This window comes from Peromyscus leucopus, chromosome 5 (assembly GCF_004664715.2).
Source record: "Peromyscus leucopus breed LL Stock chromosome 5, UCI_PerLeu_2.1, whole genome shotgun sequence".
NCBI lineage: Eukaryota > Metazoa > Chordata > Mammalia > Rodentia > Cricetidae > Peromyscus > Peromyscus leucopus.
The window spans coordinates 126,871,080-126,896,596 of record NC_051067.1 but is presented as its reverse complement, the minus strand read 5'-3'; the positions used below and the strand labels follow the sequence as shown (position 1 = coordinate 126,896,596).

General features: G+C 44.8%; 1 protein-coding gene across 4 annotated transcripts; it reads left to right on the top strand.

Moving 5' to 3' along the window:
- The first annotated feature begins 84 nt into the window (after positions 1 to 84).
- Taf5l (TATA-box binding protein associated factor 5 like) lies at positions 85 to 24,138 on the top strand. 4 transcript variants are annotated; one of them, XM_028856342.1, is made up of 5 exons: positions 85 to 290; positions 10,803 to 10,947; positions 15,817 to 15,921; positions 20,541 to 21,265; positions 23,223 to 24,138. In XM_028856342.1, the coding sequence occupies exons 2-5, from the start codon at positions 10,806 to 10,808 to the stop codon at positions 24,018 to 24,020; spliced, it is 1,770 nt and encodes a 589-aa protein (XP_028712175.1). In that variant the 5' UTR covers positions 85 to 290; positions 10,803 to 10,805; the 3' UTR covers positions 24,021 to 24,138. The 4 variants fall into 4 exon arrangements, with proteins under 4 accessions (XP_028712175.1, XP_028712173.1, XP_028712176.1 ...); XM_028856340.2 differs by having other exon boundaries at positions 117 to 290; positions 20,538 to 21,265; XM_028856343.1 differs by lacking the exon at positions 85 to 290 and adding an exon at positions 487 to 677.
- The last annotated feature ends 1,379 nt before the right edge of the window (positions 24,139 to 25,517 follow it).

The window sequence follows — 25,517 nt, the reverse complement described above, 5'->3', positions numbered from 1 at the left end:
AGACGTCGACGCCAACGGCTCGGGGCGGGGAGGGGCGTCACGCAGACATCGCTAGCGGAGCGCCGAGTGCGCCCTGGCTGCGGCGTCGCGCGTCCGCAAGCCTAGCCCGGCGTGCCCGCTCCGTCAGGCGGTCATGGGGCGGCCACCAAGAACCGCGGGCGCGGTAAGGACGTAGGGCGCGGGGACCCGGCTAGCCGGCCGCGCGGTACGAAGTCCTCCGGCGGGCAGCCGATACGGAAGCAGCCGGTGCCGGGCGGCGGCGGGGCAGCGGCAGCCGCCTGGGATGTTCAGTGAGTGCGGGCGGGGCGCGGGGAAAAGGGGGGAGGGGAGGGGACGCGGGGGAGGGGCTTCGGGCGGGCGGCTCCGCGCCTCCGCGCCTCCCGCCCGCCCGCCCGCCCGGCTGCGCGCGCGGGCGTGGGCGTGCGCGCGCGCTTACCTGCGCAGGCCCGACCTTCCTCGCGCGCGCGCGCGCGCGGGCCCGAGCGACCCCGCACGTGGCGGCCCCGGCTGCACGCTCCCGGAGACCCCGCGGCCCCCGCCGGGCGCCCTCGCGCGGAGCCAGCCGCGAGCTCCCGAGGGCGCTCGGCGGAAGTGGGCAGCCGACGGCAGGCTCGCAGCTGCCGCCGGGAGTCGCCGCCCCGCGGACCTCGCAGGCGCTGTGGCTCCGGCGTCGAGAGGTGAGTCCCGCTCCTATGCTCGGACCCCGGACCCGCAGGTGGATGGCGTCAGGGGTTTCCCGGGAGTCGGGATCAGGTGTCCGGAGACCCGCCGTTCCAAGCCTGGCCGGCCCTACGGGAAAGTGAAGTAGGAAGGGAGCCCGCCTACTCCAGGTTGAAGACTTCTTGGCTACTGAAACTCAGAGGGGCTGAATGTCACGGATGGAGTTGGTGACCGCGGAGACTAGGATTGCAACCATGTAGCTAGTAGTTAGCTGCCTCAGTTTCTCCTCCTGTAAAATGGGGCGGTGGTTTAAGACTAGACTCAAATGGTAGTGGTGGCGAACTCTGTAGGCTGAGGCAGAAAGATTGCTGCAAATTTTTGGCCAGTCTGGTTGGTGTACAAAGTGAGTTCTGGGCCAGACCAAGCTACGGAGTGAGGCTTGGTCTAAATACATATTCACACATATGTGAATTTAGGAATTATAAAGCGAATATTAAACCAGAAAAACTGAAGTCAGCTTGTGCCTTTAGTAGCTTTGCCATCGATAACAAATTAGGTTCCTGTGTTTGGGGACAGTCCTTTCCAACTGCTAGATTTGAGTGCACTTCTGTCCTGACTGCTCAGTAACTGATTGTTTTCGTTGTTTGTGCGCTCTGTAAGAATCTGTGAAAGACATCTGGGGACAGAGGAAGGGGCTTTGCTTTTTTCTGAGTTGTTGTAGCTTGATCTTGTGTGCTGCCGGCCGGCACTGGTCATGCACAGTACTTGAAGTCGCGTTTCCAGCCTTCCACATAGCCGTCGGCCTCTCACGTGCTTAACTCCCAGGTGCTTATTCTCAGAGCGAGCACCTTTGAGCGTTCGCCCTTCTGCTCCCCCCAGGCATCCAGTGTGGGATCAGTGGAGCATGGGGTGCTTGCTGTAAAGAGTGCAGGTTCAGACACCGCATCCAGATGACTGAGTTCTCATCCAGGGCCTACATGACTTTGTGCAAGTTGTCTGACTACTCCGGACCTCGGTTTTTCCATTTGAAAAATACTACCTGCCTCATAGAGTTGTGAGGGTAAAAGCAGATAGTATTCGGGAAGTAGTTAAGACGTTGTCTAGCAGCCAGGTGGTGGTGGTGGTGGTGGTGGTGCACGCCTTTAATCCCAGCACTTGGGAGGCAGGCACAGGCAGAGTGAGATCCAGGGCAGCCAAGGCTGTTACACAGAGAAACCCAACGCCAGGTATCAATGATAGCGTGGGAAACTCAGTAATGTGACATACTATGATGGTGCCCCAGGCTCGGGGTGGAAAGGCAACGATGAGGAAGCCATGGGAGGAAGAGATAGCCAGACTGAACATCAAGATTGTTCAAGCCAGGTGAGCATTTGTGAGGGTGCCTCCAACCATTAGAGAGGGATTGGCCAAAGCCTACATAAAAACCGAGAATGCCTGTGGAACCCCAGTAAAGTGAACACTGAAAAATCGGTTCAAGTGGGTAAACAGAGGCAGTCCAGAGCAACCTCAAAATGACATGGTTGGGTTTTATTTTTTTTATCCTCCACACCAGTGACAACTGTAAGGTTTTTTTTTTTCTCGTTTGTTTGTTTTTGGTTTTGTTTTGTTTTGTTTTTTCCAAGACAGGGTTTCTCTGTGTAGCTTTGGAGCCTTTCCTGGAACTCACTGTGTAACCCAGGCTGGCCTCGAACTCACAGAGATCCGCCTGGCTCTGCCTCCCGAGTGCTGGGATTAAAGGCATGCGCCACCACCGCCCGGCAACAGTAAGTTTTAAAATGAGTGTATTACATTGACTTTTTGGAAAGAATGCCTATAGTAGAGTGGTATTAGGTTGAAGTAAAGAAGGCCATCCCTACTTCTGTATCTAGCTTAGTACAGATAGACTTTTTAATCTAAATTTCAAAGCCTAGAGAACACTCAAACAAGGCAAGAAGAAACTATAGGTTATTCTAGACAGTGTTCTTTCCTAAAAACCATATTTTAGTGAATGTCATGTACCAGGGTAGAAGGCTGGTTTCTCTGAGAAGTCTCCCTGTGATTAGAGGGTGTCATTCCATGTTGTGGTCTCTGCCACCAGGCACACTTGATTGTTTCTCCAACACCAAGATGATTTCAGGAGGGCATACCAGGCTGAAGCAAGCCCAGGGGTGCTGGTTTAGGACTTTTGTTCAGTCTCATCAAATCAGTTAATAAAAGAACGACAACAAAAAATGTTGACCAGTGATTGCTGGGGTCATGTCTGAGAGCACAGGTACAGATCACACAATACACAGAAAATAATCGGGAAATAGTGATTCATTCTTGCTATCCAAGTATAATGGAGGCAATGGCAGGAGGTTAGAAAGTTCAGGATCAGACTGGCTATGTACAGAGTTTAGGCCATCATGGGCTACATAGCAAGAATTCTGACTCAGGAAAAAAAAATTGCTGTAACTGATGAATGAAAAAATACTTATTGGCCAGCAGTGGTGGCACACACCTTTAATCCCAGTACTTGGGAAGCAGACACAGGCAGATGTCTGTGTTCGAGGCCAGCCTGGTCTACACATCAAGTTCCAGGACAGCCAAGGCTTCCCAGAGAAACCCTGTCCTGAAAAAGCCAAGGTAGCTTGGAAAGAAGGCATATAAGGATTTGAAAATTCAAGAAGTGCCGTGAGGACCCAGGATAGCTTGGTGGTAGAATGCTTGCCTAGCATATGGGAAGCCTTAGGTTTAATCTCTATTGCTTCCCCCCACTACTCCCTCCCCAAAAAAAAACTTATAAGGTTGTCTGTGGTGGTAGAGAAGGTTGGTAGAGAAGGAAAGTCAATTACATGTCTTACTTATTTTGGCTTTTTTGAGTCAGGGTCTTACTGTGTATCTTTGGCTGGCCTGGAACTCACTTCGGTGTTCCCGTCTGTGCCTCCTCAGTGCTGAGATTAAAGATGTGCTATGATGTCCAGCTTGAAAATAAAATTTGATAATCCATAGTGGTTTTGTTGATCATAGGTACTGTTGTTTTAAGATGTGTATAAATAGTTGGAGCAAAATTGTACCACAATTTGATATATAATGCATGCCCTTTTATGTATGTCAATGAAGTTTTATATATGTGGTGGTTTTTATATATGAGGATGGCCCCGTAGGCTCATGTTTTGTGTATTTGTCATTGTTGTTATTGTTATCTACTTAGCCTTGGCTGTCCTGGAACTCTCAACCTGTAGACCAGGTTGGCCTGCCTCCTGAGTGCTGGGACTAAAAGTGTGCATCATCACAAGCCAGGATTAACCATATCCAGCATGGTTTATATATGTGAATGATTAGTCCCTGGGTGTAATTGTTTGGGGAAGGATGAGGAGGTGTGGCTTTTTGGAGGAGGTGTGTCACTGAGGGTGGACCTTGAGGTTTCAAAAGCCCATGCCAGACCCAGTCTCTCTGCCTCCACCTTGGGAATATGGCGTAAGCGCTCAGCTACTGCTCCAGTGCCGTCCTTGCTCGTCCATCTGCTGCCATGCTCACCCTCTGAAACAGTAAGCAACCCCCAGTAAATGCTGGCCTCGGTCATGGCTTCTCTTCACAGCAGTAGAAAAGTAACCACGATAATATAGATCTTTTTTTCCCATGCTAGAAAAACAGTATTAAAGTAGAAATAAAATACTTGTGGCTTTCTTGGTTCCTAGAAATCACAAAAGGTCATAAGCCTAAATTAAGTCCAAGCGGAAACTAGACAGCACTCAAACTTTTAAGTCATAGTTCATGTTACCTGTCCCTTCAGAAACCAGTAAGCAGGATAATAATTGAATCATAATATAGTCTTATTTAGTGTGTTAACAATCTGAGAAGACAAAGATTCATATTCTGAAGTTTCATAGTCTGTCTTAAATCTTATCTCCAGCCAGCAGATTAAGAAGAGTGTGTTGGGGACACAAAGCATCAGTCTCTCCAGAGCTCAGTCTTGACCCTTTGGTCAGCCACGTTTCTGAGACTTATGAGGCCTGTGTTTCTCTTACTATCTCTTCCCTCTTCTCTCATGGGTGTTTGAACGCAGGTGTTACTTCTTGATATGTGGGGTCAGGTTAATTTCTGCTAATGTCAATTTTGTACTCCGGGAGCATCTGAGCTGGGAGGGGTTAACTCAGAACAAACTAAGCATTAATAACATTGTGCACTGATTCCTTTTTACAATACGAAGTATATGTGTCTTTATAATGCAGAATATGGAAATACTCCTGTCTGTTCCTTCTATCCTGCATTGCTTTTTTTTCCCTTTCTATTTGAGACAGGGTCTTTAGCCCTGACTGTTCTAGAACTTGCTATGTAGACCAGGCTGTGCTTGAACCTCCATAGATCCACCTGCCTCTGCCTCCTGAATGCTGGAATTAAAGGGCATCATCACGAGCTATTTCGCATCACTTTTTTTTTCTCCCTCATTGTAAAAAGTGGTCTCACTCTCTACCCATGGCTGGCCTATGTCTGTATCCGCACACTGGCCTCAGTGCAGTTTGCCTTAGCTTCCCTAGGACTGGAATTACAGGCATGTACCATCACACCTAGTGACTCCCGCCCTGTTTTTCCATGTCAGTTTAAAAGTTAAGGAAAACCCTCCCACTGAGCATGGTGGTGGCACACAGCTTTTTTGTTTGTTTTTTGTTTTTCAAGACAGGGTTTCTCTGTGTAGCTTTGGAGCCTTTCCTGGAACTCACTCTGTAGCCCAGGCTGACCTTGAACTCACAGAGATCCACCTGCCTCTCCCGAGTGCTGGGATTAAAGGCGTGTACCACCACTGCCCGGCTAATGGTAGCACACATCTTTAACCCCAGCACCCAGAGGTAGATCTTTTTGAGTTCAAGGGCTACATGGTCTACAAAGCAAGTTCAAGATCTGCCAGGGCTACGCTGTCAGTCCCTGTCTCAAAAAGAAAAAGAAAAAACCCTGTCCCAGGTAGTAGTGGTAAGCACAGACAGCCTGCATTGGAACAAGAGAACTTAGAGGTAGGTGGATACTGGGATAGTCCAATTGAAAAGTGCTTTGTGCTGTCAGCAGAAAGTAAGAATGATTCTGTTTAGAAAGAATTCATTTAAAATAGGAATTGGAGAATTCTTAAAGTGGCCAGGGTATCTTCAGAGTATAACTAGGTTTCTTGCTTTAATGATGGGTAATAGCACCATTAAGTTGCCTAGGAGGAAGCTGAGGTAGGAGGATTGCTCCAGTTTTGAGACATACCTTGGTTATAGGGTATCTCAAAAGGTGAGTTCAGCAATATCTAGCCCAGTCATGGGACCATAAAGGAAAAGGGAAAAGTAGTTTGCATTAATAGGAGGTGAGGAGTCACAATCTTTCTCTGCAGCTCAGTGAGGCTGGGCAGGGTCAGTGAGCTGGGTAAGGAGACTGATAAAGAATCTCTAGGTTAGTATGTTATAGACAAAGCTAGTTGACCAGAGAAGACGTTGAAATCTTGAAGGTGGTGATGGAGAAATCAGCTTTTTTTTTTTCTTTTAAAATTTATTTTATGTGTATGAGGTCTGCATACCACATGCATGCAGAGCCCTTAAAAGCCAGAAAAGGGTGGCAGAGCCCCAGAGACTAGAATTACAGACAGTTGTGAACTGACTTGTGGGTTCTAGGATTTGAACCCTGCTCCTTTAGAAGAGCACCTCTGAGCCACCTCTCCAGCCCAAAAAAATAGTTACTGATGTTGTCTGTTGGGTGTTGTGTTTCCTAAGTATGAACTTACATAGATACCACCACCAAAACTCCAGGTCCTTCCACTTCATCCTGAGCCCTGGCTATAGCCTCATTTACAAGATCTTTTATTTCTTAAGGACACCTTGGGAGAAATCAGAACTACTGTAGAAGTGTATTGCAATGTCTGAGCAAAGAATCACTTTGAAAGGCATTCATATTTGGAGGTAGAGATAGGATCAGGAGTTCAAGATTCTACTCAGGGGCTACATACAGTGAGTTTGGAGTCAGCCTGGGATATATGAGACACAGTCTAAAGGAAAAAAGTCAGGGTTTTTAAATTATATGAGATATGGCTGAAACTACATAGTGTAGTGTGCCTCAGTTATTTTTCAACTTTGACTTTTTTTTTTCCACAAAGCTAATTGAATATACTCTAATGGAAATGCAAATACTGGATTTGGGGCAGGGATTCACTTAGATGACCTTAGATAGATCTCTCTTGCTCCATGTTATGGCACTTGAGAGATGAGGCCAGGAGAGGCTGAGTTCAAGGTCATCTTCAGAGAATGTAGAGTCACCTTGGGCTGCGTGAGACCCTATCAAAAAACCAAACCAAACAAAACAAAAGGGACAATTAAATTAATTAGATTGAGTACCTTAGCAAATACTTTATATGACATCTCAAACAAAAAGTATAAACTTCCAGGCATAAAATCACAATTAAAGAAAAATACTTTTTTATAGGTTCACAGAAAAAATACTCAGCTCTCTATACCCCCCAAAACTGGCCATGGTCAGCAACTTTTATGGAGCTAATTCAAGGACTGTGTAGAAGTTAGCTTCCCTGGATTTCCTTTGAACTTACTCTACTTGAAGCTTCCATTTTAAAGGAATGAATTATATCTATATAGTAGTATGTTGGCACCTCACAGAGCTGAGTAGTTACTTCTTGGCTTGTCTTAGTAGATTTAGTGTGTTCTCTACCCACTATATTTGACGTTAAGTGGGTAAGGCTGAGATGCAGTGTATAATGATGGACCAGGTTTACCAGGCCTTGCTCCAACATCCTCATTTTAGGGAAGTGTAAGAAAAGAATGTAGTTTGTCCTTCTTGATGATTACTTGGAGTGATCATGTAAGATTTTGCATTGCAACTATGCTGAGTGTTAGTGAACAGAAGCAACCGTTAAGATACAGGAAGAGAAGGCTATTTGGCATCACGTTTGTGTGAATTGAAAACTGACAAGTCTTGAAATTTTAACAAAAGATTGTATAATTATATAAACAAGCCCTTTTATTTTATTAGTGTTTATTATGATCTCTGGAAAACTGAGCAGGTATCTCAAAATTGCAGTGTAAGTCTTATATCTGGGTCTTAAGAGACTTGGTTCTATTTTAAGGCACCCCCACCCCGCCATGTCCATTTATGGATATTTTACCATGGAAATCCAATTGCTCTGAGGCATTCTTTCATTATTTTGCTTGAAATATGTGCATCAGAACAGAACCAGCTAAGCTGGTTGGATCATGTTTGTGGTATTAGTGTTCCATGTAGGCTATAAACACAGTTCCTGCTGAATTCTTACCTTGAGTTCCTTGGCCCAGAAGCTGACTTACCTCCTGTCCTCAGGAAGGATCTCTTAGAGTAAAGGCAGTTGCATTCAGACAATCCCCACTTCAAGCAGTTAATTTGGGTAAACTCATTGGCATCAGTATTTACAAACTAAATTCTCTCAATTCCATATGTAGCTGAGCTTTCCTATTTGTATTTTGTTTTTGTTTGAAAATGAAACTAAATTGGATTTTATGTAGCCTGAGGTTAGGCTCGATCCTCCTACCTTCACTTCCTCCTGTGCTAGGATTACAAATTCGGGACACCACCCTTGACATTGGTTTTCTTTCACAGCTTTAGCATCTCTTCTCCTCATCTGTGGACACATGTATTGTCCTATTTCGAGAACACTCATCTCTTGGTCTGTTCTCCAATCAGTTGTCTTGTGTCTCACAGGCAGTACTTTTTTCCTGTCAGGAGGGCTTGATTGGAGCGAGGCATTGGTGGTACTCACCTTTAATCCCAGCACTCAGGAGACAGAGGCAGGTGGATCTCTGAGTTTGAGGCCAGCCTGGTCTAGAGAGTGAGTTCCAGGACAGTCAGGGCTACACAGAAAAACCCTGTGTTGAGGGCAGTTTAAAAAAAAAAAAAAAAAAGAATTGATGGGAATGCTTGTGAATTCACACGGGTACATGTCCATAGTCCAATGTCACTGAAAGCTCACAGTGGAAAATCTGGAAAGGTCTTAGTTTTTCAAGTGTAGAATTGGACTAGTTTAATAGGGTTTGAAACTAGGCACTCTGGAAAACAGCAGCAGCAGGTATATATAATACAGTGTAGGCAAGACTGGGCATCTTGACTGGAAAGGATCATCGAGTCACAGCGGCTGTGTGTGTTTGATTCCTCCCCTCCCAAACCAGAATTTCCAGGGCTGGGGTTACTTATATTTGCACATACACACACTGCCGGGATTCTTGTGTAGGTAGGTGAGCCATAGGGAGTCACTGATACAGTCAGAATGAATGATTATATTGAATAGTGGCCACAGAGAAATGATGGTTTTGGCCTCATTAATGGACAGGAAAAGTGTCTCTCAAAGTATCAGAGCCCTTGTGCTAGCAATAAAAAAAAAAAAAAAAAAAAAAAGAATCTTACCTTTAATCTCAGCACTTGGGAGGCAGAGGCAGGCAGATCTCTGTGAGTTCGAGGCCAGCCTGGTCTACATAGCAAGTTCCAGGACAGGCTCCAAAGGTACACAGAGAAACCCTGTCTTGAAAAACAAAATAAAAAAATGAAAAGCTTAATTAAAATAGCTCATCAATACACTGAAAGAGTAATAAACCACCATGAGAAGGAATGTCAGTATTGGGAATTTATTTCTGCTTTGTTACATGACCAAATTATAGCCTTGTCTTTCTTTATAGCTATCACCCCTCCTTTCTGGCAAATATCTTGGGTTCTGTGGTAATCCAGGAATGAAATTCATGGACAGCATAACTCTGTCTCATGGTTTAATAGGGTCAGTAACACTTCGTTTATGACATACATAGACTTTTGTCTCTTGACTCCAGCCTTCTGTGCTCTCCTTGCTGTGTGACTTTCAAGAAATTGGAGGGTTGGTCTTCAGAGTATCTCACAAATCAGTTTAGAAGGAAAAAGACATTTACAGATACTCTGGAAGCAGTGTATTAGCCAAATAACCGGGGGAAATGTACTGGGCTATTCATGCATAATACACTGGAATTGCAGACAACAATTAGAGGTAAAGTCTTGAAAAGCATTTAAAGAAAAAGATAACAGCTGGAGAGATGGCTCAGCAGTTAAGAGAACTGGATGCTTTTCCAGAGGACTGGGTTTGATTCCCAGCACCCATGAGGTAGCTCACAGCCATCTGTGAGTCTAGTTCCAGGGGATCCAATCCTCTTTTCTAGTCACTGCGGGTACCTGACATAAAAGTGGTGTGTAGATAATACATTCAGGCAGAGCACTCATACATATTTTTTAATTAATAAAATTAAAGCGTTTCTTAAAAGATTTTTTTTTTCCAAGACATAATTTCTCTGTGTAGCCCAGGCTGGCCTGGAACTCACTCTGAAGACCAGACTGACTTGGGACTCAGAGAGCCTCCAGCCTCTGCTTCCCAAGTGCTAGGATTAAAGGTACCACTATGCCCAGTAGGGTGCCACCTCTTTTTGACTATTGAGAAATATGGACTGAGTATGGTTGCACATAACTTTAATCCCAGCAGCACTTGGGAGGCAGAGGCAGGTAGATTTCTGAGTTTAAGGCCAGGCTGGACTACAAATCAAGTTACAGGCCAGCCATCACTACACAGTGAGACCCTTTCTTTAAAAAAAAAAAAAGAAAGAAAGAAAGATCGAATCAACTATGGGTGGGGGGCATACAGCTCAATGGTAGAGTGCTTACCTAACTTGTGCAAGGCTCTGGGTTTCACCCCCAGAGACACACAAAAATACCTCCTATTACCAGGGTCTTAGCTTATCAGCATCTGCTTACCCAGTGTCTGGGTTTCTCGGGCCTCCGGTCTGACACTGCCCCCTACTTGAGCTTTTAGCAGGGTCATTGCTAAGGAATAGCTCTCTGACAGAGCAGTAGAAATAGCCTGAAATTCAAACTCGCCTGCCTGCTTGGTGCTAGGAGCGCTAATGAAAAGGTTCGTGGAGCTGGTTGATGACTGTTTTGGGGAATGACCTTTGGGGTGTGTTACCCATGCTGTTGCTGTGTTTTCCATCAAAGAAGCTGGCTGTGTGCCTTTGGGAAAATTGATAAAATGGAAGAGAACAGCGGCCTCAGAATTAGGGAGCCCAGACTTGTGTCCTCACTGGGTCACTTCAGTATCGATCTTTCCAGCTGTGTGAGACCTCTGCCATCCCTTACAGTCTGCTTCCTGTGTCTCTTCTCCACAGGTCATGAAACGAGTGCGCACGGAGCAGGTTCAGGTGGCAGTGTCCTGCTACCTCAAACGTCGGCAGTACGTGGACTCAGAAGGCCCCTTGAAGCAAGGCCTGAGACTATCACAGACCCCTGAGGAGATGGCAGCCAACCTCACAGGTACCAGGACCCTGTGACTAGCCTGGAACAGGATCTGTCAGTATCTAAATAGGTTCTCAGCAAAGGGCAGGCTACCCCGCCTCAGTGAGCAGCTCTTTGGGTCTCTGGCCTGTACGCCTTTCCTGTCCATCAAAGCTGTGTTCACTGGACTTCTGAGCCTTTTGGACCCCTGGCTAGAGCCATATTTCCTTCCTCAGCATCCAGATTGTTTGATATGTACCTGATGGTATGTGCAACTTTTTTTTTTTACCTTACAAGACCCTGAGTAATAGGTTCTCTCTTCTAGCATAGAACTTTGCTCGTAGAAGTTAGGTCTATAAGGTGGTTACATACTGTAGGATTAATGGTTGGAAATACTGGTATCATAAGTACTTCTAAAATTTTCAAATTTTGTTTTGGGGCTGGAGAGATGGCTCAGAGGTTAAGAGCACTGACTGCTCTCCCAAAGGTCCTGAGTTCAATTCCCAGTAACCACATGGTGACTCACAATCATCTGTATTGAGATCTGGTGCTATATTGAGATCTGGTGCCCTCTTCTGGCCTGCAGGCATACATACTATATCCATAATAAATAAATAAATATTTATTTATTTATTTATTTATTTATTTATTTTTTGTTTTTTTGAGACAGGGATTCTCTGTTTCTTTTGCACCTTTCCTGGGTCTCGCTCTGTAGACGAGGCTGGCCTCGAACTCAAAAAGATCCCCCTGCCTCTGCCTCCCGAGTGCTAGGATTAAAGGCGTGCGCCACCACCGCCCGGCCAGAAAATAAATCTTTAAAAAAAGAAAATTTTGTTTTGAAATTAGTATTTCAAAACCGGACACAATGGCTCAGATCTTTAATCCAAGCACTTGGGAGGCCAAAATGGGAGGGTTGCCATAAATTTAGGACCAGTTTGGGCTACAGAGTGAGGTCCAGGCTAGACTAGGCTACAGAGTGAGACTATCTTAAACATCCATAGGGGAATTTTTAAAAGGGTGACTCCATCAGGAATATCAAATCATTGTTACCATATGCAGAGGTTATCACCTAGCTGTTTTATGAACTCAGGGTTTATGTAATAGTTTTTTCTGTCCTTCCATCTCCCTCTGGTTTTTATGAAATGGGTTCTCACAAGGCCTAATCTGACCTTGAACTCTCAGCAAGCCTCAGCCTCAGGTATATGCCACTGTGCCTAGCTGAGTTTCTAATACTGGTGATTGGATGATTGTAAAGGACACACTAACGGCTGTGTGGTATGGAGCTCTCATTGTTTGCATGACTCAGCTCTGGCTCTCCTCCTTCACATACCCCAAGTGGCTGCTTCTCCCCTTTGTTCCTGGACTGCTGCTTCCCTTGAACTCATTTCCACTGCTCCATCCTAGCAGCAGTAGATTCCTTGGTTCCTTTCCACAGCACTCTCAGTCAGTGGCCTGTTTTCTTTAGGGTAGACTGCCTTTGCTATGGAGAAAGTGATAGAATGTTGGAAACCTAAGGAGGTTTTTGAAATGAGAGTCTTGGCTTCATGGAGGGATAACAGAAGCTGTCAGAAATCTACCTCCATGTTCCTTTAAGGGATACCTGGCTGTTCTCTGTTTCAGCTCCTCAGGGATACCCTGGTGAGCAGTTATCTCCCTATCTCTAGTAGAGGGCTCATAGCTCCTATTGCTGTGCACCCATGGGACCCTGGGCAATAACTGTGTTTGTGGGAAAACAAGAGAGTACTACTGATGGATCTCCAGACATCACTCTGCAGTTTAGATGCAGTGGCTTTTCCAGAGGCCAGCAGGAACAGAGAGAAGTTGAAGTGGGCTGATCGTGCTATTGAATCCTGGATTTTCTGATTCATGAATGATCTGAATCATTGGTCTTCGCTCTGCAGGTTTTCATTGAACATCTGCTTTAGGCAGATGGTAACAACCCTAGAACTTTAAGATTCCAGCTGCTGGGAATACATGCTACAGTACAGCTGTAGAAAATGGTGGTGTGCTGAGCTTTGACAGGGATACCTTAGGGTCAGGGAGTAGAAAAAAAATGGTCATTTGCACTAGGTTGGCAGGGCAAGCAAATCTTGCCAAAAGCCTGGTACTCCCTTGTTGTTAGGAGTTTTTCGTCTTTTTGGGGGGCCCGCCACCCAACTCCCAAATAAATCACACATGGAGGCGTATTCTTAATTATGAATGCCTGGCCTTAGCTTGGCTTAGTTTCTAGCCAGCTTTCCTTATCTTAAATTATCTACCTTTTGCCTCTGAGCTTCTCTTGTTCTCTTACTTCCGTAAATCTTACTCTTACTCCGTGGCTTGCTGGTTTTTGTAGCTGGGTGGCTGGCCCCTGATGGCTTCCCCTTCTCTCATTCCTAGTTCTGTGCTCTCTCCCCCAGTTTTCTCCTTCTGTATATCCTCTCTGCCTGCCAGTCCCGCCTATCCTTTCTCCTGCCTTGCTATTGGCCAGTTCTTTATTAGACCAACAGGTGTTTATACAGGCACAGTAACACAGAGTTTAACAAATGCAACATAAACAAAGGTAACATACCTTAAAGTAATATTCTACTGCACTCCCTAGCTTATGGTCAGGTTGGCCAGTAGCAGAAGGAATGAGCTGTTTTCTGAGGAATTACAAGGAACACTCCACTGTCAGGTTAAAGGAGGACCTGAGAAATCTGGAGATAGATTTCAGGACAGTGACTGGGTGCTAAGTCTAGTTAAAGGTCCAAGTTAGATTAGATACACCAGTCAAGAACCAGCATAGTCAGAGGATAACAGGAATCTGAAGGGTTTTGACTGATGAGGGGGAGGGAGATCACCTGCTGCTCTAGCCATCTGAGTTCTGCTGGAGGGCAGGAACTCTTCTTCACACCCCCTTTTCTGTCATCATGTTTGATTCCTTCAGTTCTACTGTGTTCATTACCATTCCTCCATCCACATTCTCGTGGCTAGATATGGCATTTTCTTCAGGTCACTATGGAGAAGTCAAGGCTTCGAAGTCAAGTTAGTACCACCTAAATGAGTATCTGCTGCAATGAATCTGAGGGCAACCTTCTCCATTTGCAGAGCATCAAGGGTTCTGGACATTGTGTGAAAGTTTGCCTTTAAGTTACAATAGGAATCAAAAACAGTATGGTGTAGACTCTTCATTGGATAGTGTAGAAAGCTTGAGTTTCTTTTTTAGGAAGCATAATCTCAGGCCAAGTGTAATGGCATACTACTATAATTCAAGCACAAGGAGCAGAAAGATTGAGATTCCCAGGTCAGCTGGGACTACATAATGACCTGTATTGTGAATTCTAGTTGGTCTTAATAATAAAAACCTGCTTAATAATAAAAACCCAGAGTCAGCTATTGGGGTAAATGCTGAAAGATCAAAGAAGCAGAGCATCCAGCCACTAGAAAGACTTCTTACCTCTAGGAGTCCTCGGACTGAAAAGGCTGAGCTCCTGTCTCCACCCTACCTTATCACTTCCTCTCTCCACCCAGCCATATCACTTCCTGTTTCCTCTTCTCAAGTGCTGGGATTAAAGGTGTGTGCCACCACTGCCTGGCCCCTAGTGGCTAGCTCTGCACTTGGATCCCCAAGCAAGATTTATTTGTTAAAGCACAAACAAAATATCACATTTCCCCTTTTTTGTCTAAAATTCAAACAAGGTTATAACTAATATAAGAGAAACTATATAATAAGTACAATAATTATATACAATATATACAGGCAATAAATACATCAATAAAGTCTAGTCCATTAACATTTGACAAATTCATAGAAAATACTCCATTATTTATCCTATCTTGGTGAGTCCAAAATGTACCTAATTCACTTTGTATTCTAACTTATCTTTTAATGTCTCTCAACCTTATATACATTATACCTCTTTAGTAAATTTCTTTTCTGAATCTGGTAACAAGGAAAACTATAACTGTAGTCTTTGACTCCATCAAAGACCCAAGAAGGAAATATTACCTCAGTAAGCAGGAAGTGCAAGCAAGCGACTTCAAAAAAAATGTGAGAAATGACAGAAACAGCTGGCTGCCTGAACTGTCACCCAAGGTTCCTCTGTAATGTTGGGGCTTCCCTCTTTGGCCTACAGGTCTAGCATATCTGACAGACTTTTCTGTGAAGCAGGATATTCTAAAGGGCTGTCCTACCTTGTCTTGGCAAAGTTCTGCTGTCCTTTCTTTTGTGTGGTGTTACAAAGGAATTTGAGCCAAAATAACTCTTTCCTCTTTTGGAAAAAATATAAAAAGGAAAAAAAATCAACAAAGGGTTGAAAGTTAGACCAGGCGTGGTGGCACACAGCTTTAATCCCAGCACTTAGGAGACTGAGGCAGGGGGATCTCTGAGTTTGAGGCCAGCCTGATCTATAGAGCAAATACCAGGACAGCTAGAACCGCTACACAGAGAACCTGTCTTTAAAAAAAGGGGACTGGGGGGATTGAAAGTTAAAGAAACCTTCCTATTAGTAAAGCAGAAATATGAAGAGCAGAGAAAAGATAATGATTTTCAGATGATTTCTTTGAAATTGGGAATCAGAAAATTAGAAGACATGATCAGAAACAAGTGAAGACTGTTTCTCTGAACTGGAAGGCACATACTATTCCTGAGATTTATCTGGAAATGTCTAGCCTATGTTGACATGTTACAATGTGCTGTGGCCTGGGTTGGTTGATCTCAACATAGGTTAGACATTTTCAGATAAATCTCAGGAATAGTATGTGCCTATCCTCTCTTCACTTAATTTATCCTATGCTTTCTAGTTTTTCATTCCACTGCCCTACTTTTGTGGAGTACCAGAAGAGAAGGGAGACAAACAAGTGTAGCCAGCCTGCCTTCTGTGTATCCTGCTACATGGTAGATAGTAACTGCCTTCCTGCCTCTGTCTTGTGTGTCTTTCTCTTCAGTCCAATCAGAATCTGGTTGTGCCAATGCGGTGTCTGCAGCTCCTTGCCAGGCAGAACCCCAGCAATATGAAGTACAGTTTGGACGACTGAGAAGCTTTCTCACTGGTAAGTCCTTTTTAAGAAACCAAATAATGTAGACATCCCTCAGAACCTCTTGTATTACAAGCATGTTATTAGGTTCTAGAGAATCAGGTACTTGTTTTTTTGGTGGTGGTTTGTTTTTTCAAGACAAGTGTTTCTTTATAGTCTTAGCTGTCCTGAAACTTGCTCTGTAGACCAAGCTAGCTTCAAACTCGGAGATCCACTTTCCTCTGCCTCCTAAGTGCTGTGATTAAAAGTGTGCGCCACCACACTATTAACTAGTTCTTGTATACAAACAGAGTTTCTGTGAGAGTTAGATCTTGAGGTTGAAGTTTATAAAGATAGAACTCTGTGTGTCCTATTCACTCTTTTTCTGTGGCTTTTGGCTTATGACTTCTGAATAAATGAAAGCCAAATCAGCCATGGAGAGAAGCATCCTTTAAATGAAATGAGTTTGAAGTGTTCGTCATCTTTCAGAGTAGTGCTCATGAGTTGGGTGAAGAAGTTCACTGTTGTCATTTAGGCAGGCCAAAGATAAAATGACCACAGAGACACAAAATCAATGAATAGATGTTCCATTTGCTTCTTCTTAACACATTGATGTGAGTTTTTAAAAAACAGTCGCTTAAGAAGAGCCATTTAGCCAGGCAGTGGTGCATGCCTTTTTAATCCCAGCACTCAGGAGGCAGAGGCAGGTGAATCTCTGAGTTCGAGGCCAGCCTGGTCCAGAGTGAGTTCCAGGACAGGCTCTAAAGCTACACAGAGAAACCCTGTCTTGAAAAACCAAAAAAGAAAGCGCCATTTAGCCCACTGGTGGTGGCATACGCCTCTGATCCCAGCACTTGAGAGGCAGATGCAAGCAGATTTCTTGTGAGTTCAAGACCAGCTTGGTCTACAAAACAAGTTCCAGGACAGCCAGAGCTGTTAAACAGAGAAACCCTGTCTCAAAAAGAAAAAGAGCCATTTATCCCATTTAGGAACCTCATTATCCTCGAATATGAGGTGAAGAGGTTTGGACAACTAAACCAAACCATGTTTTCTGGTCCTGAGATGGCCAGTATTAACTTAGAATTGAGGAGCTGCAGTAAGAAGCATGTTGATTGTGAGTACTACTGAATCCCTTCTGTAAGCACCTTATAAGAAATAAAACACTCTCTACCCTGGAAGGGTGGAGACTAATTAGTGGATACTGGTTTAGTGGCACACACTTCTAATCTCATCATTCAGGAGGCAGAGACAGATGGATTTCTGTGAGTTTGAGGCCAGCCTGGATTACATGATGAGTTCTAAGCCAGCCAGAGTTACATAGTGAAACCCTGTCTCAAAAAATACATAAATAGCCAGGTGGTGGTGGCACACACCTTTAACCCCAGCACTAGGGAGGCAGAGACAGGCAGATCTCTTTGAATTCAAGGCCAGCTTGTTCTACAGAGCAAGTTCCAGGACAGGCTTCAAAGCTACAGAGAAACCCTGTCTCGAAAAACACACACACACACACACACACACACACACACACACATAATTTGATTTTATCCAAGAATGGTGGCACCTTAGTACTTGGAAAGCGGGGACATCAAGGACAGTTCGAGGACATTCTCATAGCAAATTTGAGGCCAGCCAATGCTACATGTGTGTTAAAACAAACCAAAAAAGGCTAGAGAGATGGCTTATTGGATAAAGGTGATTGCCGTGAAACCTGTTGACCTGAGCTCAATCCCTGAGACCCACATTGGTATCAGGAGAGAACCAACTGCCGGTTGTCTTCTGGCCTCTACACATGTACCCCGATACACACACAAAACAAATACTATTTTCAAAAACTGTATTAGGGGCTGGAGAGGTGGCTCAGGGGTTTAGAGCACTGGCTGCTCTACCAGAGGACCCAGGTTCAGATCCTAGCACTCACAAAGTAGCTAGCCACCATATGTAACTCCAGTTCCAGGGGGTACCCTCTTCTGGCCTCTGAAGGCACCAGGCACTCACATGGTACCCAGACATACATGCAGGCAAAACTCCCATACACATAAAATTTTAAAAATCATTTTAAAAAAATATTTAAAAGCTGTGTTTAAAAAAATAAAAACCCAGGGGATTTATTTCAGTGGTAGAGCACTTGCCTAGCAAGCACAAGGCCCTGGGTTCGGTGCTCAGCTCCGGAAAATTAAAAAACAAAACAAAACAAAAAAAATAATAAAACCCAGTGATTAACAAATAAAATAAATAAATACTTTGGGTGCTGGAGAGATGGCTGACTCAGCAAGCAGTTAAAAGCCTTTACCATTCTCCGTAGGAACCAAGTTTGATTCCCAGCACCCACTTTGGGCAGCTCATAGCTGCCTATAACCCAGCTCCAAGGGATTCAAGACCTGTCTCTGGCCTCCCTGTACACCCACACAGATGTAGCTTGCATGCATGCACGTACATACTTGCACACACAAATACAGATAAAAACTTTATAAATTTTAAAATAATTTTCTCCTCAAGTAAATAGTCCTTGTGTTAATCTAATGGCAGATGCATATGAGGAGACAGACCAAAATAGTCTCCATTCTGTGTGTAGAGTCACCCTATGTTATTTGACCCCCATAATAAACCTATGTTTACATGGTCTAGTGTTTTAAGCAGAGGGTCAAACTATTACAGAAAGTCAAGATTTACTAAAAAGCATCCATTATGTTTAAACTGAAAGGATAGACTTCATTATATCTCAGAATAGAGCTGGGTGGTTGGTCCATTGCTATAATCCTAACACTTGGGAGGTAGAGACAGGAAGATCAGGAATTCAGACCCTTTATGATAAGGTATTGTAGTAAGCAAGAATGTGGAAATTCTTAACTAGCTTTGGTTTATTAAGTTTTAGCGTCTTTTTTGTTTTTTTTGTTTTTTTTTTTGAGACAGGGTTACTCTGCGTAGCTTTGCGCCTTTCCTGCGACTCACTTGGTAGCCCAGGCTGGCCTCAAACTCACAGAGATCCGCCTGGCTCTGCCTCCCGAGTGCTGGGATTAAAGGCGTACGCCACCACCGCCCGGCTTGGTTTATTAAGTTTTTAAGTGGTTATATCTATTGCTCTGCAATGGAGTTTTCTTGCCTTTATAGTGGGGAACTTCTTCCAGCCTGCCTTCCATTCATTCAGCATGTACTTAGGTTAAGCACTGGCTCAGTGGTATTGTGATTTCTGACACAATTGTTGCCTTTGCGGAAGATCCTGTCCAGTGAGGAAGCCAGACACGATTTAGCCACACACATGTAATTGTGTCATGGAGGAGAATTCTGTGTACTCTTGTTCTGGATGTGGTCTGCTCTATGACAAATGATTCTGGCATGACCCAGTAACAATATGTAGTTTTTAGTCACGATGGTATAGAATAATTTCTTAATAATTTTATCACAGACCAGGCTACTTTATCAGTGAAGCCTTCTCACATTGAGTTGGGATTGTTGGAGTTTATGCGGTGCACATTTTCGTGATTGCATCTTGGGTATCTACCTAGGTTCTGCTGTGGAATAGCTCATGTTTTTAAAAAAATAGGCTAGCAGAACAAAAGTACTGGCTTGCTTTGCACTAAACAATCGTTACACTAAATATAAAACTTTTTTGTTTCTGTATAAAATTCAAACTCTTTATTACAATAAAGGACAAGTAAAACCCAAAAAGCAGTAAAGGTCAAGTTAATGGTGGGTGTTAACAGGTGGATTTTGCTAAGACTGTCAAGTGTTTAGACACTACTTTGGCTCTGAGCGAGTGGGCCTGGCTCTGTTGTATGGTACTTGTGCCATGAGGTGGCTGCCCTCTTCCGCTCACAGTGATCTGCAGAGCCCTACTCTTAGACACTCTGTCCGCACTTGCACACATACTTAGATGCTGTATGAACCTCTTTTCTCATCCATCTGTGACAGTTAAAGCCTGACTTAGCATTATTTATCAAAGTTTCATGACATTAGTTTCGGACTAGTCAGTGGTCTCAACAACAAAATACAGATCTTATTTGTAATTTACCACTGTGAAAGGGAAGTTTCATATTTTTCACCAAAGAAGTCAAAGCTTTAAATGCATATTTTCATCATCACATAGGACAAATCAGTCTGGATAGCCAATGAGCTTTGAATTTACTCTTGGCTACAGTGCTCACAGAACCAAGGGTAAGTGCCGTTCTGAAGATTTTTTTTGAGACAGGTTTTTATTGTGTATCCCTGATGAATCTGGAACTATATAGATCAAATTGGCCTCAAACACAGAGATCCACCTGCCTTCCAAGTGTTGGAATTAAAGGCATGAACTACCACCCCTGCTTGCCACCCGGAAGATTTTAAACATACTTGTGTTCCTAGCTTAAAGCTTATCAAGATGAAAGTTTTTGTGACAAATGCAGTCTGCCTAGAACCATCTAAGGATCCTCAGAGGCAGGGGTTTCTGACTTGAGAAGTAATAGGGAAGATGCTGGACTATAGACCTAACTACAGCTGCACAAGGCATGGCCAAATCCCCAAAACCATTACTGAACCTCCAAGTCTGCTCTTTCTTGTTTGATGGGGAGACTTTGAACCTCTAGATTCTGTGGGCAGGAAGTGTTGGGTAACTGGCTCTAGGAGGATCCTCTTGTTTCTTGGGTTACTGAGTGAGTTTTTGCTGTTTCTCATAGCAGATTCTGACTCCCAGCACAGCCATGAAGTTATGCCTCTCCTCTACCCCCTCTTTGTCTACCTCCACCTCAACCTGGTCCAGAGTGGCCCCAAGAGCACAGTGGAAAGCTTCTATAGCCGCTTCCATGGAATGTTCCTACAGAATGCAAGTCAGAAGGACATCATTGAGCAGCTGCAAACCACACAGACCATCCAGGACATTCTGTCAAACTTCCAGCTTCGTGCATTCCTGGACAACAAGTACGTGGTCCGTCTCCAGGAAGATAGCTACAACTACCTTATCCGCTACCTCCAAAGCGACAACAACACTGCCCTGTGCAAGGTGCTTGCCGTGCACATTCACCTGGACGTTCAGCCTGCCAAGAGGACAGACTATCAGCTCTATGCCAGTGGTGGCTCCTCCCGAAGTGAGAGCAGCGGCTTGGAGCCACCAGATGTGCCCAATCCAATTCTGCAGAATGAGGCTGCCCTGGAAGTCTTGCAGGAGAGTATCAAGCGGGTCAAGGATGGACCTCCCTCCCTCACCACCATCTGCTTCTATGCCTTCTATAACACAGAGCAGCTGCTGAATACTGCAGAGATCTCCTCTGATAGCAAACTTCTGGCTGCTGGGTTTGACAACTCCTGCATAAAGCTCTGGAGCTTGCGCTCCAAAAAGCTGAAATCAGAGCCCCACCATGTGGACACATCTCGTATCCGTCTAGCTTGTGACACTCTGGAGGAGGAGGTAGGGATGCCACTTTTTCTTTCTTGTATCTCCTTCCTATTAGAGTGCTCTTGACCTGTCCCACCAAACAGTACTCTGTAGTCCCCTGCTAGGCAGCCAAAGCTGGACTAATACTAAATGACACAGCCACTGAGTCCCACTCATGCCTGATAAAAGCACATTACAGCCCTTCTCCCAGCTCTCAGTTTATTTATGAGTGGACAGTGTTTACTGCTGTCTGAAAAGCAGGAGGCACCATTGAGCCTAACAGATCTTCAGCTGATAATGACTTAGGGATCACATTGCATGCCTGTTGTTGTGTGCACTCAAATGTGCACTGTGCAGGTTCAAATAGTGAGAAACAGCATTGCTAGATATTTAAACGGTAGTGACTGTTGTCTTGCCCTGCAGAAATCTAGGCTATTTCACAGCCTTGTCCATCATAAAGTACACTGGTGTGCACCTGTCCTAGCTCTGTGTGCCAAGAGTGGTCTCAGCCCCACTTTGAAAAGGGACATGGGTTGTAGAACTGGTGTCTCCTCAATCAGTGCAGCAACCTGTTGTCAGGTGGAGTGGCTATTATGGGATGGCCATGAAAGGTGCAAGCACAGTGGCCTAAATTCCGGTCACCAGTCACTACTGTATACAAACTTGGGCTGAGAGAGACAGTCTTCATGATCAGCTTCTCTTGAGCCCCCAAATGCTTTTGCATTTCTAATTTGAAGTGTCTGCAGTAGCCTTTTTGAGTAATTTCAGACAGATACCAGTGCTCAACTCCCTCAAGTTTCATACATATTGGAAGCAATTATTTTGCTTTGACTTAGTTTTCTAGTAGAAGAAACAATGCCTACTAAAAAGGTGTTTTTTCCTATGCAGAAACCAGCAAAGCTGAGTGTTAAAGAATCTCGATTGTCTTCTAGTGTTAAAACCCATTGCAGTGAAGAATCACAGCTATAGTGGTCAGGAGCTTCCCTGTGAGGGAGTGGAGGAGAAACGGTTTATACATAGGCTGCAGCCTTTTGGGAAAGGGCTGTGGGAGCACACTTTATCTCCAGGTACTGCTGTGGACATGTCTTGTTTTCCAAGGGGAAAAAAAATATTTCCAAAAGGGACCTGAGTCACTTGGCTCTGTTTTAAGCCTCCCCCTCCTCACTCTCTCACTCTCTGTAGACCAGGCTGTCCTCAAACCCAGAAATCCACCTGCCTCTGCCTCCTGAGGGCTGGAATTGAAGGTGCCAAAGGCGCCACCACCGCCTTGCTGTCATTCGCAGTCTGTGAAGTTTGTTACTGCAGGAGACACGTTTGAGACTCTCCATCTTCCTGTTCTTTTCCTTTGCTTTGTCCCACCCCCAACCCCAGCCCAACAAAGTCTCTTATAATATCAGAATCTTGATGGTGATCCTAAGTCTGGCGTTGCAGACATAAGTCACCATATCCAGCTCTTACCTATCAGTGTTCATGGTCTCTTCGTAGCTGTATACTCTGGTTTAAAGTTCCTATGCAATTATGTTTTATTTTGGCTCAAGCCCTTCAGATTCTTCTAAAGCAGGCTCTCATTTTGTCTCAGCTGGTCTTTGAACTCAGGATCAGTACTGTGATGACAGATTTATACTACCAGGCTTATCTCTAGATTTCATTAAATGGAATAGAAACAGAAAGAGCTGATGGCTCTTTAAGGAGAATCTAAGAACTTAATATCAGTTCAGAAGTCTGTCTTTTCAAAAGATATCTATCAGAATTAGTAGTGGATGTCCTATAGGCTTGCCTTTCAGTCAGATGCTCATTCAAAAAGTATTTATCTTCAATCCGATGTGGCCTATGGTTGGGCATTGTAAGTGGCCATGAAGGGCATGCCCTCTGACAGGTACTGCTTCCAGGCAGGCCCTGTTCTTTCCTTTTCCTCTCTTGGGCTTACATTCCTTGTGAGACCACTGAATATTTTCTTGTGTGTTTTACCACCCCACCCATCTTGTTCCAGGAGAATGAGGAAGATAATGCAGGCACAGAGATGAAGATCCTTCGGGGACACTGTGGCCCAGTATACAGCACTCGGTTCCTCGCAGACAGCTCGGGGCTACTCTCTTGTTCTGAAGATATGTCCATCAGGTACTGGGACCTGGGAAGCTTCACCAACACTGTGCTGTATCAGGGACATGCCTACCCTGTGTGGGACGTGGACATCAGCCCCTACAGCCTGTATTTTGCCAGTGGGTCCCATGACCGTACCGCCAGGCTGTGGTCTTTTGATCGGACGTACCCGCTGAGGATATATGCAGGACACCTGGCTGATGTGGACTGTGTCAAATTCCACCCCAACTCAAACTACTTGGCTACAGGTTCCACTGATAAAACTGTCCGGCTCTGGAGTGCCCAACAGGGGAACTCAGTGCGGCTCTTCACAGGTCACCGAGGTCCCGTGCTTTCCCTTGCCTTTTCTCCCAATGGTAAGTACTTGGCATCTGCTGGTGAGGACCAGCGGTTAAAGCTGTGGGACTTGGCCTCTGGGACGCTTTTTAAAGAACTGAGAGGCCACACAGACAGTATCACCAGTCTGGCCTTTAGCCCAGACAGCGGTCTGGTTGCCTCTGCCTCCATGGACAACTCTGTGCGTGTCTGGGACATCAGAAGCACGTGCTGTAACACACCTGCTGATGGCTCTTCGGGTGAGCTCGTGGGCGTGTACACTGGGCAGATGAGCAACGTCCTGAGTGTGCAGTTCATGGCCTGCAACCTCCTCCTGGTGACTGGAATCACACAAGAAAATCAAGAACATTAAGTTTTTATTCAGGTGGCAGACTGGGTGGGGCTGGAAGACTGGTCGAAGTCCAGGACTTGCTAAAACTGAATCAGTGATTGCAAAAGAGCCCTCCCCTACCCCACATTCACCCAAAACAGCCCTGGTGCACTAGACTCCAGTTGTGAGCCGGATGCTCAGGCTTGAGGCCTCCCGGCTCGATGCAGGCACCTTGCTTTTGCATCTGTCTCTCCCCAGTAGGGTTACTGGACAGTTGCAGAACTCCCTGCAGCAGCTGTAGACAGTGTCTCCTGTGGCTACCCCTCGAGGGAAGTGGGGACAGGAACTAGGAAAAGAAGGGATGTTCTAGCAGTCTTTCTTTTCCATAATGATAGAACCAGGATTTTTATTATTATAATTAATAATTATTATTATTGAGAAGAGGAAACCTAGCACTGGCAGAGATGTCTCTGCTTTTATCTGCAGGTTTGACTCCTGGCACTGGCTATGATACTTGGAATTTTGAGGTTCAGGGAATTCAGACTTTGGTAGCCCAGTGTATCAGGAGAAAGGGGCACCATATAATGTGCTTCTGCAAGCAGGCAGGTAGCTTAACTGAACAGTGGGCTCTTGGAGTGATGGTGGGGGAGAAAGATTGTTTTGTTGGCATCACTCGGTCAGGACTTCTCTACCTGGAAAGAAAGACTGTGGAGGCAGAGGGCGGGCCTCAGCACCTGAGCCCGTTGTCCACTGTTCCATCCTCGCACCGTCAACAAAATTATGGTCAAGACGAATTTTGAATAAGTCACAAGATAGACTTAAGAAAGCTGGATTTCCAGATGACTGTTTATTCTGAGAGGTGGCTTTTGGTGTCTTTTTCTCCCTCAATGATCTGCTTCCACCCCTCACTGCAGTACCAGTATAGTGAACACAGGAATGAATCATGAGTGCACACTCACGAGTATCAAACCATGCTCTAAGGACAGAGGAAGTTCTGATGTGTGGGAAAGGATTTAATATTTCTGTTTTCTGGAAAGAGTTATTTTGTATTTTGTTTTCTATTAAAATGTATTTAGTTTCAAAAAAAAGAAGTGTGGCATCTCATTTATACTCTGGTCCTGGAAAGGTGTCTCTTATCTTTTTTCAGAGTAGTGGCCAGAGCATAGGCCAGATCAGCCACAAAGCAGGCGTGGTTGTCTATTCTTGTATTCTGTTCAATTTACTCTTCATCATGTCCTTCCTGGTCTCCAGTTGAATTATCTACAGCAGTAATACATCCAATGTTGCTGGCTGCTGATGAGAGATGAATATCTGTTTAGGAGGGTCCCACTTTAGCTCGTTGGGGAAAAAAATCCCATTGTAGCTGAACGTGTTGATTCACTCCTTTAATCCCAACACTTGAAAGGCAGATAAAAGTGCATTTCTATGAAATTGAGGCCAGCCTGGTCTACATAGTGAGTTCCAGGGTAACCAAGGGTATACATGGTGTGTGACACTGTTTCAAAAGAAAAAAAGAGAGAAGAAATAAAGAGAAAAAAA